The sequence below is a fragment of the Cydia fagiglandana genome, chromosome 24 (genome assembly GCF_963556715.1).
Source record: "Cydia fagiglandana chromosome 24, ilCydFagi1.1, whole genome shotgun sequence".
Classification (NCBI taxonomy): Eukaryota; Metazoa; Arthropoda; class Insecta; order Lepidoptera; family Tortricidae; genus Cydia; species Cydia fagiglandana.
Genome location: NC_085955.1, coordinates 2731391 through 2744462, shown reverse-complemented (window position 1 = coordinate 2744462; position 13072 = coordinate 2731391). Strand labels below are relative to the sequence as shown.

General features: G+C 39.3%; 1 protein-coding gene across 1 annotated transcript in view; it reads right to left on the bottom strand.

Annotated features, from left to right (window-relative positions):
- Positions 1-13072, bottom strand: part of LOC134676298 (1-phosphatidylinositol 4,5-bisphosphate phosphodiesterase epsilon-1-like) — a 108124-nt gene that overhangs the window by 67296 nt on the left and 27756 nt on the right. Inside the window, exons 13-18 of the mRNA XM_063534673.1 lie at positions 12944-13066; positions 11998-12128; positions 11075-11173; positions 4164-4276; positions 2676-2800; positions 1668-1815 (exon numbers count right to left, since the gene is read on the bottom strand). Coding sequence (XP_063390743.1) covers positions 1668-1815; positions 2676-2800; positions 4164-4276; positions 11075-11173; positions 11998-12128; positions 12944-13066 — 739 coding nt within the window. The remainder of the gene's footprint in view (positions 1-1667; positions 1816-2675; positions 2801-4163; positions 4277-11074; positions 11174-11997; positions 12129-12943; positions 13067-13072) is intronic.

The following is a 13072-nucleotide window of genomic DNA, read 5'->3' as shown; positions in this document are numbered from 1 at the left end:
AAGTTTATAGCCTTATTAAGTAGGTATAGTAACTAGCTTTTGTTAAGCACAGACACTGTTGAGTGCTCTTTGGCCCGATTCGGATTTTGAAATAGACATCTATTAGACATCACCAAGATACGATAACGATATGTTTAAGATCTAACCTGTCAAATTTGACATTTGCGCGATTCTGGAGATATTCTTGAACGATTTCCACAGGATATGACTTAGAGATCCAATTCACATCTAGTAGATATCTTCTTGTAACGTAAAAGTGACATTGGTTGCCCGAATTGTGCTGCAAAAGAGAACTAGTTGATATCTAAACTATAACGTATCTAGAATGGATCTAGTACGTGTCGTCTCTTGTGAATATCTTGAAGTTTGAATACGGCAGTTGGAAGTTTGGAAGCTTGACGATGTTTGATCGCACATGTGTAAAACTTATTTTAAAAACAAAGTTAAAACGGCCGATCTTGTTTTCAGTTCGTAGATCGACCTATCCAGCAATATAAAAACTAGTTTGATGTATTCAAAAGGTACTTAAATTCACAATAGTTACAGCACGCAGCGTAACGGCCCTCGTTTTTAAAATACCTGTCGTTAAATTTAAATAATCACGATTTACGCATTAGAAAGAACTTGCAAGAAGGTAAGCGATCTTGGCATGTCTATTAATTTAAACACGCTTTTTAAAAATCAATAACTATTACTTATGAAAGCAGAAGAATATAAATGACCGTATTAGATTCATAATTGTTACATACATATTTGCCGTAACTTATTTTAAAAATGTCTTTTTCAATTAAAAGACACATCAAGATTGTTTACCTTATTTCTAATGGTAAAAAAAAACTATAGTTTGCACGTTGATGGGCTCTTCGAAACAAATGTTTTATCACTGAATATAATATGGCGCAGTCAGTAGGATTCGAACTTCCGCGCCCTTGAGGATTTCGCGGCCCCCTTGCGATCTCTAGGCGCTACGACTTCCTTTTCCTGACCTTAAGGGTCATTTGAACTATCCCACTAACCCGGGGTTAAACGGTTAAACCGTTAACCTGGGTTGCGCTGGTTACCAATACAATTTGACACTGGTGTCAATAGTGCAAGTGTCCCATACAGTTCTAAATCCTTTAAGATTTAGCTTTTAAGCTAGACTGACCTGGCTATACAAGTATACAGCTCGACCGAAGACTCCTTTTAGCTGGTGTCCTGTTAAGTAGGTGTTGTGATTGCTAGCGATTTAGTTACTAGCTTAAAGGACCTGCCATCTCGCTAGGCGCTAAAAATGCCTTTTCTAGACCTTTCTAAACCCTAAAAGCTAATAGACTGACCTGGCTATACAGCTCGACCGAGGATTCTCCTTTTCGCTGGTGTCCAGTTAAGTAGGTGTTGTGATGCAGTACTGGCTTAGAGGTCCCGCCAGCTCTTTTTTGAGTCCTTTGCCATCTCGCTAGACGCTATGAATGCCTTTTCTGGACCCTTCTAAACCCTAAAAGCTAGACTGACCTGGCTATACAGCTCGACCGAAGACTCCTTTTAGCTGGTGTCCTGTTAAGTAGGTGTTGTGATGCAGTACTGGCTTAAAAGTCCCGTCATCTCTTTTTTGAGTCCTTTGCCATCTCGCTAGGCGCTAATAATGCCTTTTCTAGACCTTTCTAAACCCTAAAAGCTAGACTGACCTGGCTATACAGCTCGACCGACGATTCTCCTTTTAGCTGGTGTCCTGTTAAGTAGGTGTTATGACTGCTTGCGATGTAGTACTGGCTTAGCGGTCCCGACATGTCTTTCGCTTGCTCTCGGCTTTGATCTTCATCTTCTGTAGGTTTTCTTTAGATAAAAATAAGATATATTAATGAAATAAATCATTTATTTACATACAATATATATACAGTGGTACAATTAATTAAAATACCCAAGTACAACAAACATGTTATTGATAATATTGATACAGACACTTAACTCGGACGGTTTTTAAGATAGTTTCGCCATTCGTTTTCTAAGAAATTGTGGCTTAGTTTGGGCTTTTGGGACTGGCATATTCCTCGAAACTTGTCGAGCCCTAATATACTAAGTGAGACCTAGCTCCGGACGCTTTGTGCTAGAAAATAGCTGCAAAGTTAGGTTTAACTCTACACCGTGTTTTTATTGAATTCCGTTAACTTCGGGGTATGGTTAAGTACGTTTAAGAGAACTAAATGGCACCGTTAATTTAAAAAAAAAAAATATTTTTTTATTTTTTTTAATACAAAATTATGTTTAAAAAGTAATTAAATGTAGCATATAGCGTTGTTGTAACACGGGCATTACATTTAACCCAACCAAACAATTGAAATCTGTGACATATCAATGTCATTTCGTACATCGATTGACCGAGATTGTACATACGTTTAGTAGCAAATGTATGAACTCATTCAAACACTAATCAATATGTAAACCGGCCCTAAGTCAAGTGTACACGCTTGTAGGGGCCTTATAGGAAAAAAAAATGATTATCTCCGAAATGGAGTTAATTAGAATATTGGTGTCTTTGAGAAAGTTACTTAATTTAAGCTCAGGAAATTAACGGAAATAAAAAAAAACACGGTGTATAAGGGTTCCGTTTTCTCCTTTTGAGGTACGGAACCCTAAAATCCAAGAAATCCAAAATTAAATACATTTACATATTTCACGTTAAATGAATAACTTACTGAGCAAAGTTATTCCTCCTCTGTTCTGGAACGAACGCATAGTTGTCCTTATCAGTCAGAAAACGAACGAAACCCTCGAAAGAGAGGCAGTTCTCGGCGCGCAGCGTGGGGTCTGGTTCGTGCCTCTGGGGAGAGAAAACTGGTGTTAGAGAAGTCTTACATTCCTAAGCTACATTCTTATATATCAGGACTGGCCTTAGAGCGCGTGTACACGGTACCGCCTCCGCGCCGACACCACACCGCCGCCGCACCTCCGCGCTAGCTAGGAGGCGGAGCGGTGCCGGCGCGGCGGCGGGCTTTACGTGTCTCGTGTACATAGCGCGAAGGTGCGGCGGCGGTGCGGTGTCGGCGCGGAGGCGGCACCGTGTACACGGGCCCTACGGGCACTAAAAAACCAGACAAGTGCGAGTTGGACTCGCCCACCGAGGGTTCCGTACTTTTTAGTATTTGTTGTTATAGCGGCAACAGAAATACATCATCTGTGAAAATTTCAACTGTCTAGCTATCACGGCTCGTGAGATACAGCCTGGTGACAGACGGACGGACAGCGGAGTCTTAGTAGTAGGGTCCCGTTTTACCCTTTGGGTACGGAACCCTAAAAATGGTACTAAGTCAGCGGTGTCACTCGCGAATTCGAGCCAATCGTGCAGTCTAACGCACTAGTTGCGACCAATCGCGCGCGTGATGCGAACTCGTCAATATGCGTTGTAGCGGTGTCACACCGCTATACTGGCCCCATTCATGCCCCATTCTTATTACCCGTAGTCCATAGATATACGTCAATGAATGTATCATATTATTATTTGTATCTCCTTTACAAACTCGGGTTTTTAAGTCACCTTATAAGGCGTGCGTAGATCCAACACGTATTAGAGGCCGTTTGGAGAGCTTTGATGATTACCTATTATTGGGAGCTTACTATAGTGTCCCAACTGGGCACTCTACGGGTCGCAATTCTCGTGAAATTGTGTGAGCAGATTCAGTCCATTATAACAATTTTTCTGTCGTTTCGCTTTTTGCAAAATGTTCAAAATGGTATAAAGGACTTAAGTGCTATTAGGGTCTATGGAACTAGAACCATTGGGGAGACACTCCTGACTTCGTGCAAACTCCGCTCCGTTCGGCTCAACATTGCTCCGAGCAATTATTAGGGTTGACATAACTTGACGTCCCTTTACGTGCACGGCCACGGATAAGATAATTACTTGAATTTTGATAACCCTAAATAGTCGAAAAGGATAGTGCCATGTTAGAAAGGGGAAAGAGATATCATGATTCGTCTCTGAATCGCTGTCAAACTTCGGTTTTGTAGGAAGTGTCCTTTTTGTACGGTAGTATAGGTACTATTAATTATTCTGTGATGTATGATCGTCATCTGAAAATGTAAAAGTTGGGTAGGAACCACTTGTGGCGCCCTTTCTAGTAAGAACATATGTAATTACATTTTTTAACCGTATAAACCAGAGTCTATTTTAATAATCCTCTCACCTGAATAATGTCCTTTAATTGTTGTTCAGTCTTAGGTTCGCTTTGTCGGGTCTCGCAGAACTTGCCGAGAGTGGGCAGAGACAGCACCCTACCACCGACATCCGGGCATGCTCCTGTCAACATTAAAGTGTCATTCTATGGAACTTGCTAATAGTTAGGGAGGCGAGGTAGCTAAATGGCGTAATTCAACGGCGCCGTCGAGACCTATCAAAATCGAAAGATAAAATAATTTCGAAAAGAAAAGCTTGTATGGCAAAAACCATTTTAGCGGTGGGTTTGGCGTGTACGGTTTTTCAAAAATGTTAAAAAAAACAGTTACTTGGGCATTCTCGAGCGCGTCAGATATTCATATTACGTATGCCCCGAGTGCCTCTGATAACAACGGTATACTAATCTGCCGGTTTGCGTGGTGGGGGTAGGCATATAAAGTAGTCAAAAATGCAAAAAAAAAAATTTACTCGAGCGCGTCAGATTTTCGGAAGGGGTGTTAATTAGGCCCCAAGGAAGCTTCCTTTAAAAAAACTGACGATTTCGGCGTGACGATAAGTTACGATGAATTTTTGAAAATGCAAAAAAAAAAAGTATTTTTGAAATACTCGAGCGCGTCAGATTTTCATAGGGGAGGTTTATCTCGCTATCCTGAAAGCATATTTTTTTAATCTGACAAAAATGTTGATGGGTTCTCTTAATCTGACCGAAAAAGGTTTTTTGGTTTGGTTTGGTTTCTTTTTTTTCCTTTCTTATGTAAAGAGACCTTTTTTGTGTAAAATAAAATTACCTTTTTTGTTTATTTAAACTTTTTTTTTGTAAAATGTATCGTTCGCGACTTATATGCCGCAACGCGTTCTTAGGAAGACGAAATGGCTCCTCCACACTTCCGGTCATGCGGAAACCGGCAGATTTTGTATTTTTAGTAAGTTTTAGATTATATTCTTCAAAATAAAAATAAAAAAAATCGCGCTCGAGAATGCCGGATTAACGTTTTTTTTTTACAAGTTCGCGACCCTATAACTCGGCGGCGTCAAGGACTTATCGTCAGATTAGTTAAATTTAGTCTTTAAACGCTAAAATCAACCCCCAATATCTTAATCTGACGCGCTCGAGTATTTCAGACTATCCATTTTTTTTTACTAATCTGATCGTCTATCCTAGGCGCGCGTCACTACATATAGAGCTAAATACTTTACAAGGTTGTTCTATTAGGTCTAAGGTATCTCTCATATTTTAAACTGCCACGCTCGAGTATTGCCGAAAATTCCCCTATTCGCCTCCCTAACTATAACTATGTAAACAAACCGCCATATTGAAATCATCATACAGTGACAGTTTCAATATGGCGGTTTGGTTACATAGTTAGCAAGTTCTATAGAATTACACTTTAGTTACAAATGAGGAGTGTCTTTTATAAAGGGCTTATTTTTATAACACTTTAAACTCTCGCGTTTTGTAAACATATTTAATTACACAAACGGGTCTACCGCGATATAATTTCATTGTTTTTACCTTAAATTCCATACCACAGCTGGTGCAAATCAGCTGAAACGTCGGAATTTAATGTAAAAACAATGAAATTATATCGCGGTAGACCCGTTTGTGTAATTAAATAAGGGATTATTATTGTATGGTGTTCAATAGAGAAATATATAAGCCCTTTTGAAAAGACGCCTCAAATATTGTGGCGCGTGAGTGACGGAAGGGGAAATATTCTATAATAGAAAAACGAATTTAGCGAGTATTTCTAGTGTACAATGTTGAGCATAGTGACTAACTCTAGCAGATCCTTTATAGTGTAGAATCTGTACCCATATAACCATTCCAGTCGCAGAATCATCAAAGTGGTAACTAAATGTCAGATGTGTCGTAACAGAGTCCACACAATGTGTCTAGAATTGTTTCGAAACAAAGTGTCGTCGCCGTGTGTACACTTTTCCGTAACAAGGTGTCGACACATTTGTGTGCACTTTGCGTGCGGTTTGCGACTAAATCTGACAGCAAATTTGTGACAGCAAATGTCAATATAAAATACCTCTTGAAAACCAAGGTTTGTCAAACTACTATTAGTGTCTCGTGTGCTCGTAAGTAATTCTAGTAAGTCATCATGGGCGATGCAAATGATAATAATCGACCAAAACCATATTTATCAACGCCCAACACCCGTCAACCTTTTACAGAAAAGTTTTTAAAGAAATGCAATAAGCTACTTAGGTCAGCCAACGAATGCTCAAAAAAGTTGTAGAGGGAAATGCTCGGAACACAATTTTTGACTCTGTAACTTTGTGACTCTGGTTTGGACAAGTTAGGAGGTGAACATATCAAAAGTCCCCGGCCGTAGCCCTTGAGCGGGGGGAAGAGAGGGGGCTTTGAATGTCCCATTTTCCGGTTTTTCGATTATATCTCAAAAACTATATTTATTACAAGTTTATTCAGTCAATTTTTTCGATATGTTGAATAGTTTTTGAGATATCCGCGCTTTAGGGCTCTCAATTTTATCTTGATATATCTACATCAGTGAAGGTGCTAGGCCGTGTATGGTATCGTTTTCCTATAAATCTGGGTTGCTGAATCCATTTAAGGTATCACATTGACACCATTCCACAAAATTACAAAAAATCTTTTTAGGGTTCCGTACCTCAAAAGCAAAAAACGGAATCCTTATAGGATCACTCGTGCGTCTGTATGTCTATCCGTCTGAATACACAAAATAGTTATTTACCTATAGATGACAGGAAAACCTATTAGAAATGTGCAGTCAAGCGCGAGTCGGACTTAATGGAACCCTTAATACGCGAGTCCGACTCGCACTTGGCCGGTTTTTTTTTAAACTCCTCTTGACGCTTAACCGCTGAACCGATTTCGTTGAAATTTGGTATAGAAATAGTTTGCGTCCCGGAACAGGACACAGGATAGATCTTATAACCAAAATCATCTTTTTAAGGTGTGAAAAGTGGCGTGGAAATTTGTACGGGAAATCAATAACCGCTAAACCGATTTATATTAAATTTGGGATGGTCTACATCTTTGATTTAGTTAAAAATGATAAAAAAACATGACTTCAAACCTAAACTTAAACAGTATTAACTTCAAGAAGTCAATTCTGAATTCCCCCCTACACCTCATTTCACACCTTTAAAGGATGATTTTTGAGATAACTTATTATGTCCTGTCTCGGGACTCAAAATATATGTGTACTAAATTTAAATTAAAACTTTTCAGCAGTTTAAGCGTGAAGAGGAGTTTAAAAGAAAGTATTTTAATAAGTTTATATGTTTTTACTTTGGAATGGTGTCAATGTGATACCATAACTAAATTTGGTACTGCAAATTTATACGAAAATGATACCAAACATGGCCTCGTAGCTTTACTGTTGTAGAAGTCAAAAGAAAATTGAGAGCACTAAATTCTTATTACTTGGCCAAACTTGTGTAGAAGGAAAAGGAAAAATAAAAGTCTTCGGCAGGAATATAAGACACAAATATATATATTTTTTTGCGTTACTATTTCAATCATCAAATATAAACATACCTTGATTATATTATTATAGTGAGATCCTCATTTTTTAATAACATTTACTTAAAAAATTACAAGGTCGAAATGTCACGGAACTTGTGAGAGTAATATGTGAAAAATAAAAACTTTTATGACAAAAAAATTTGGACACAATTTAAGCAGCATCCAATTGCGTCGAGGAATCATCTGTATTTTTGCTTGTTTCATTACCTCCTCGCTTCTTTTTTTGTCCTTTGTATTCTGTAGCAATTTGTTAAATCTGAAAATAAAGATAACTTGCGTCGTCACGGATGTCGATTTATAGGTTTTAGGGAGTGCAGAATTCGAAAACGATGATCATTTTATAATCCAAGATGGCGGCTACGTATTTTGTCATAAAAGTCGTCATGAATATCGTTTTATAGGTTTTAGGAAGTGCCGATTTCGAAAATGATGACCAGTTTGGAATCCAAGATGTGTGCCGTGCACTTTGTCATAATAGTCGTCATGGATATCGTTTTATAGGTTTTAGGGAGTGCAGAATTCGAAAATGATGACCATTTTGGATTCCAAGATGTCTGCCGTGCACTTTGTCATATAAGCCGTCATAGATGTTGATTTATAGGTATTAGGAAGAGCAGATTTCGAAAATTATGACCATGACCAATAAAACGACATCCATGTCGACTTTTAACATAGTGCATGGCCGCCATCTTGGATTCCAAAATAGTTATTATTTTTGAAATCTGCGCCCCCCAAAACCTATAAAACGACACCCATGACGACTTTTATGACATAGTGCATGGCCGCCATTCTGGATTATAAAATGGTCATCATTTTCGAAAGCGGGCCCCCTAAAACCTATAAAACGACATCCATGACGACTTTTATGACATAGTGCATGCAGTGGCGTGCAGTGCATACAAAAAAAGGTAGGCACTAGGGTAGGCAGTCCATACAAAATGACCAAAAAAAAAGTTGCCGATTTTTATAGTTTGCGTTACATTCCTTCAAGAATGACTCTTCTAGAGCCCGATTTAAGTCTTATCTCCACTGCACGCCACTGAGTGCATGGCCGCCATCTTGGAATCCAAAATGGTCATCGTTTTCGAAATCTGCGCCCCCTAAAACCTATAAAACGACACCCATGACGACTTTTATGACATAGTGCATGGCCACCATTTTAGAATCCAAAATGGTCATCATTTTCTAAATCTGCGCCCCCCAAAACCTATAAAACGACACCCATGACAACTTTTAGGACATAGTGCATGGCCGCCATTTTGGATTTCAAAATGGTCATCATTTTCTAAATCGGGGCCCCCTAAAACCCATAAAACGACATCCATGACGACTTTTATGACATAGTGCATGGCCGCCATTTTGGAATCAAAAATGGTTATCATTTTCGAAATCTGCGCCCCCCAAAACCTATAAAACGACACCCATGACGACGACTTTTATGACATAGTGCATGGCCGCCATCTTGGAATCCAAAATGGTCATCGTTTTCGAAATCTGCGCCCCCTAAAACCTATAAAACGACACCCATGACGACTTTTATGACATAGTGCATGGCCACCATTTTGGAATCCAAAATGGTCATCATTTTCTAAATCTGCGCCCCCCAAAACCTATAAAACGGCACCCATGACGACTTTTATGACATAGTGCATGGCCGCCATTTTGGATTTCAAAATAGTCATCATTTTCTAAATCGGGGCCCCCTAAAACCTATAAAACGACATCCATGACGACTTTTATGATATAGTGCATGGCCGCCATCTTGGAATCCAAAATGGTCATCATTTTTTAAATCTGCGCCTCCTAAAACCTATAAAACGACACCCATGACGACTTTTATGGCATAGTGCATTGCCGCCATTTTGGATTCCAAAATGGTCATCATTTTCAAAATTGGGGCCCCCTAAAACGTATAAAACGACATCCATGACGACTTTTATGACACAGTGCATGGCCGCCATTTTGGATTCCAAAATGGTCATCATTTTCGAAATCGGCACTCCCTAAAACCTATAAATAGACACCCATCTCGACTTTTATGACATATGACAAAGTGTTTGGCTACCATCTGCATGCAAGACATTTCTATTATTTTTACGTACAAAAATGGCCCCCTGTCAACTTCCAACCGAGATTTAATCGATAATTTATTCGATTAATGTTCAGATTAATTCAATTTCAATCTATGTTAGGTCGACTAAACTAATCGTGATTAAAATTTGAGGATTAACTTTTTTTATTCCATTAAGTCCCATCTCTGACCACGTCATTTTTACACTTTGAGAATATCTGAAAACAAATGAACACAAGGAGCCATTTTGCAAATCCAGTAACTTTGTTATTACTTTTGACAGCGCGTGTCATGTGTCTACACAGAGTCGACACAAAGTCGAAACATTTGCGACTACTTTGTGACTGCAATATTTCTCAGCCTTAAACCATATTTATACATCATAATTAACAAGTTTCGTAGTATGTAAAGCGTTATTTCTGTTATTTAAGTATAGTATACGCATCGAAGTACTAAAAATGCATCAAATAATATATTTATGAACACAAGCACTGAGAAGTAAACAATTTCATTTCCGGCTAAACTAAAACAATGTGGTGGCGCGTTGATTATATTACACTTAGTTTATCAAATCACTCGAGCAGTTTAATTCCCCATAATAATTTAAGTCCTATTGTAATATAAATGCAAACAATATATAATTACGTCTTGTAATCCGTTTTAGAGATGGCGTATTAATGTCACTTATTTTTATTTAACTATTTTTCCATCTGACAGTTTCCATTTGACAGGAACAAAATGAACGAATGAACGAATGATTTTGGCATAAAGTAGTCGCAAACCCGAAACAATGTGTGCACACGGCGACCACACTTTATGTCACTTTGTGTCATGTGTCGACCCTTCCCCATTTCTGGTAACTGTGTCGACACGGCGACGACTCTGCGACTGGAATTGTGACCGAAACAGACGGTGTCGACACAAGATGTGTCTACACCGCGTCGTAACGGCGACTGGAAATGGTTGTATGGGTACCTACGTGCAAATGATTCTAAATAGTGAATAGAATCAGGCGTTACTTTGCGGCAATCCATATTAATTAAAACCAAAATATTACTTACTTTTTACTTATTTTACTTTACTTTTTTATTTTACTTTTTACGCGGATAAGCAAAATAATATTTTGGTTTTAATTGATTTTAGTTTTCATGATCCCTATACAATACAAATAATCTTTATTGCACACTTCAATAAAAAAAAAACAATACAAAAGAAAATATAAATTATAGCAAAGGTAAACAACAGGCGGCCTTATCCCTGAAAAGCGATCCCTTCAAGATAACCTATGGTTTGCGGAAATGAATAAATTATACAACAGGTATATATATACCTGGTAAGGCGGCAGCGGCAAGGAGGTCAAAGGCCTTCTTCCTGGCTGCTTTATCGCTGGGCGGTTCCAGATCCAGAGACCCGTTTCGTGTCAAAAGACCTGTAGAGAAAATGTCATGTAATTACTTTCCTTGTTAGGCTAGAAATCTCGTTTCTTTGGGAACCAAATGGTTTCTGATATGTATAGGGCCGAGGAGACGAGTGACACAAGCGGTGGTTTATAGCACACTGCTTTATTCACGTAAGTAAGATGGATGGTGGGCGCAGCCACACACATGCATAGGTAGTTGCATACATATACAACAGTTTCACTTTTGTTCTATAACAGGTACTTAATTGAGCGTTTTCCAATAAAAATGTACATTTCATTAATGTCTTCAAAATATTGACTTCTTGGGCTCATTTTACTCAGAATCATTTGTACATTCACGCCCATACATGAAAAAATGTGTCCCAAGATTTCCTTTCCAGATCGGCACATTTTTGTATGAAAAGTTTTTTTATTTGTATGAACGTGATGCACTGGAAAAATATTTTTCATACAAAATTTTGGAACACATTTTTTTCATGTATGAGGCGTGAATGTACAAATGATTCCGAGTAAAATGAGCCCAAGAAGTCAATATTTTGAAGACATGAATGAAATGTACATTTTTTTTGGAAAACGCTCAATTGACAAGTGTAAAAGAACTTGACTAGTCTTTTCTACAATATAAGAGCGTTTTCACATTGTCCGATACTATATCGAATGTAAGATCCTACATTCGCTTCCGCAGTATCACAGTATCCTGTAGGATACATCCGATAGGATGTTAGATACTACATCCGACATCCGACAATATGCATTTGATAATGTCGGTCCGACAGCTGACGGGGGTGTTCTTACATAGGCGCGGCGGTCAAAGGGTTAGGTACCTAACTTACCCGTTCTAAAGGCAGTCTTGCTTCGGAACAGTTCGGGTGAGCTTCGGCTCTTCTCGGCGAGAAGCGGCGACCGCGCTCGAGGAACTGCTAGCTGCTCGAACACGTCTCGCAGTTCCGATCGCATCACCAAGCTGCAGAATAAAGGTGGTTTAACCTTTTTGATGCCAATGACGGATATATCAGTCACAGACCACCATAGAGGAATAAGTAAGGATGGGATGGGAGGAGGAGTGCTAACTCCATGCATTCGTTTTCTTGCCAAAACGCACGTTATATTGTGGTCGAAATCTAGCATCAAGTAGTGGATTTATCAGTAGGCACTGCTACTTGACAACCGCCCGATTCGAACTTTAAGATACGTCAATTAATAGATCTAGAAACGATATGGATTAGATAAGTCAGAGTCAAATGTGACGTTTCTTCAAACAAAAACGTCATTTCGACACTAGCACGTCTAATCCATATCGGTTCTAGATCTATTAATTGACGTATCTCAAAGTTCGAATCGGTTAGGAGATGTCGAAGGAACGTCACTTTTGACACTGACATATCCGATCCATGTCGTATCTTTAGTAAATTTTTGACGTATCTTGTACCTTTTCGACGCCGTGTCAAACACAAAAGCTGTCACTCGGACGCCACGTCACCGAAGTGTCAAAACTGAAATTAAACTTTATGTTTATGCACTAGGTCTATGTTGCTCTGTGGTATGTGACCGATTAATCCGTCTTTGGCATTGGACCTGCGGTGCGGATATATCGGTCATTGGCGTCCGTAGATGGATGCCAATGACCGATATATCGGGGAGGGATGACTAAGGGTGGCGGGAAAGGTGCGGGTGCCGTACGCCTGCCGCCCGCACCTTCCCCGCCACCCGTAGCTGCCCCACCCCGTCGCCCCCGTACCGCGCAGGCGAGGATTCATTTAAGCGGTCGGTTAATCTTACCTGAAACTCCGAAACAGCGCAACGAAGTCCATAAAGTCGAGTTGCGTGTCATACCCGACGGACCCCGTCCGTAGGTGTTTCAGGTTTTCCCAGAACCTCTCACTGGTTTCCAGTCTTCGTAAACTGGAA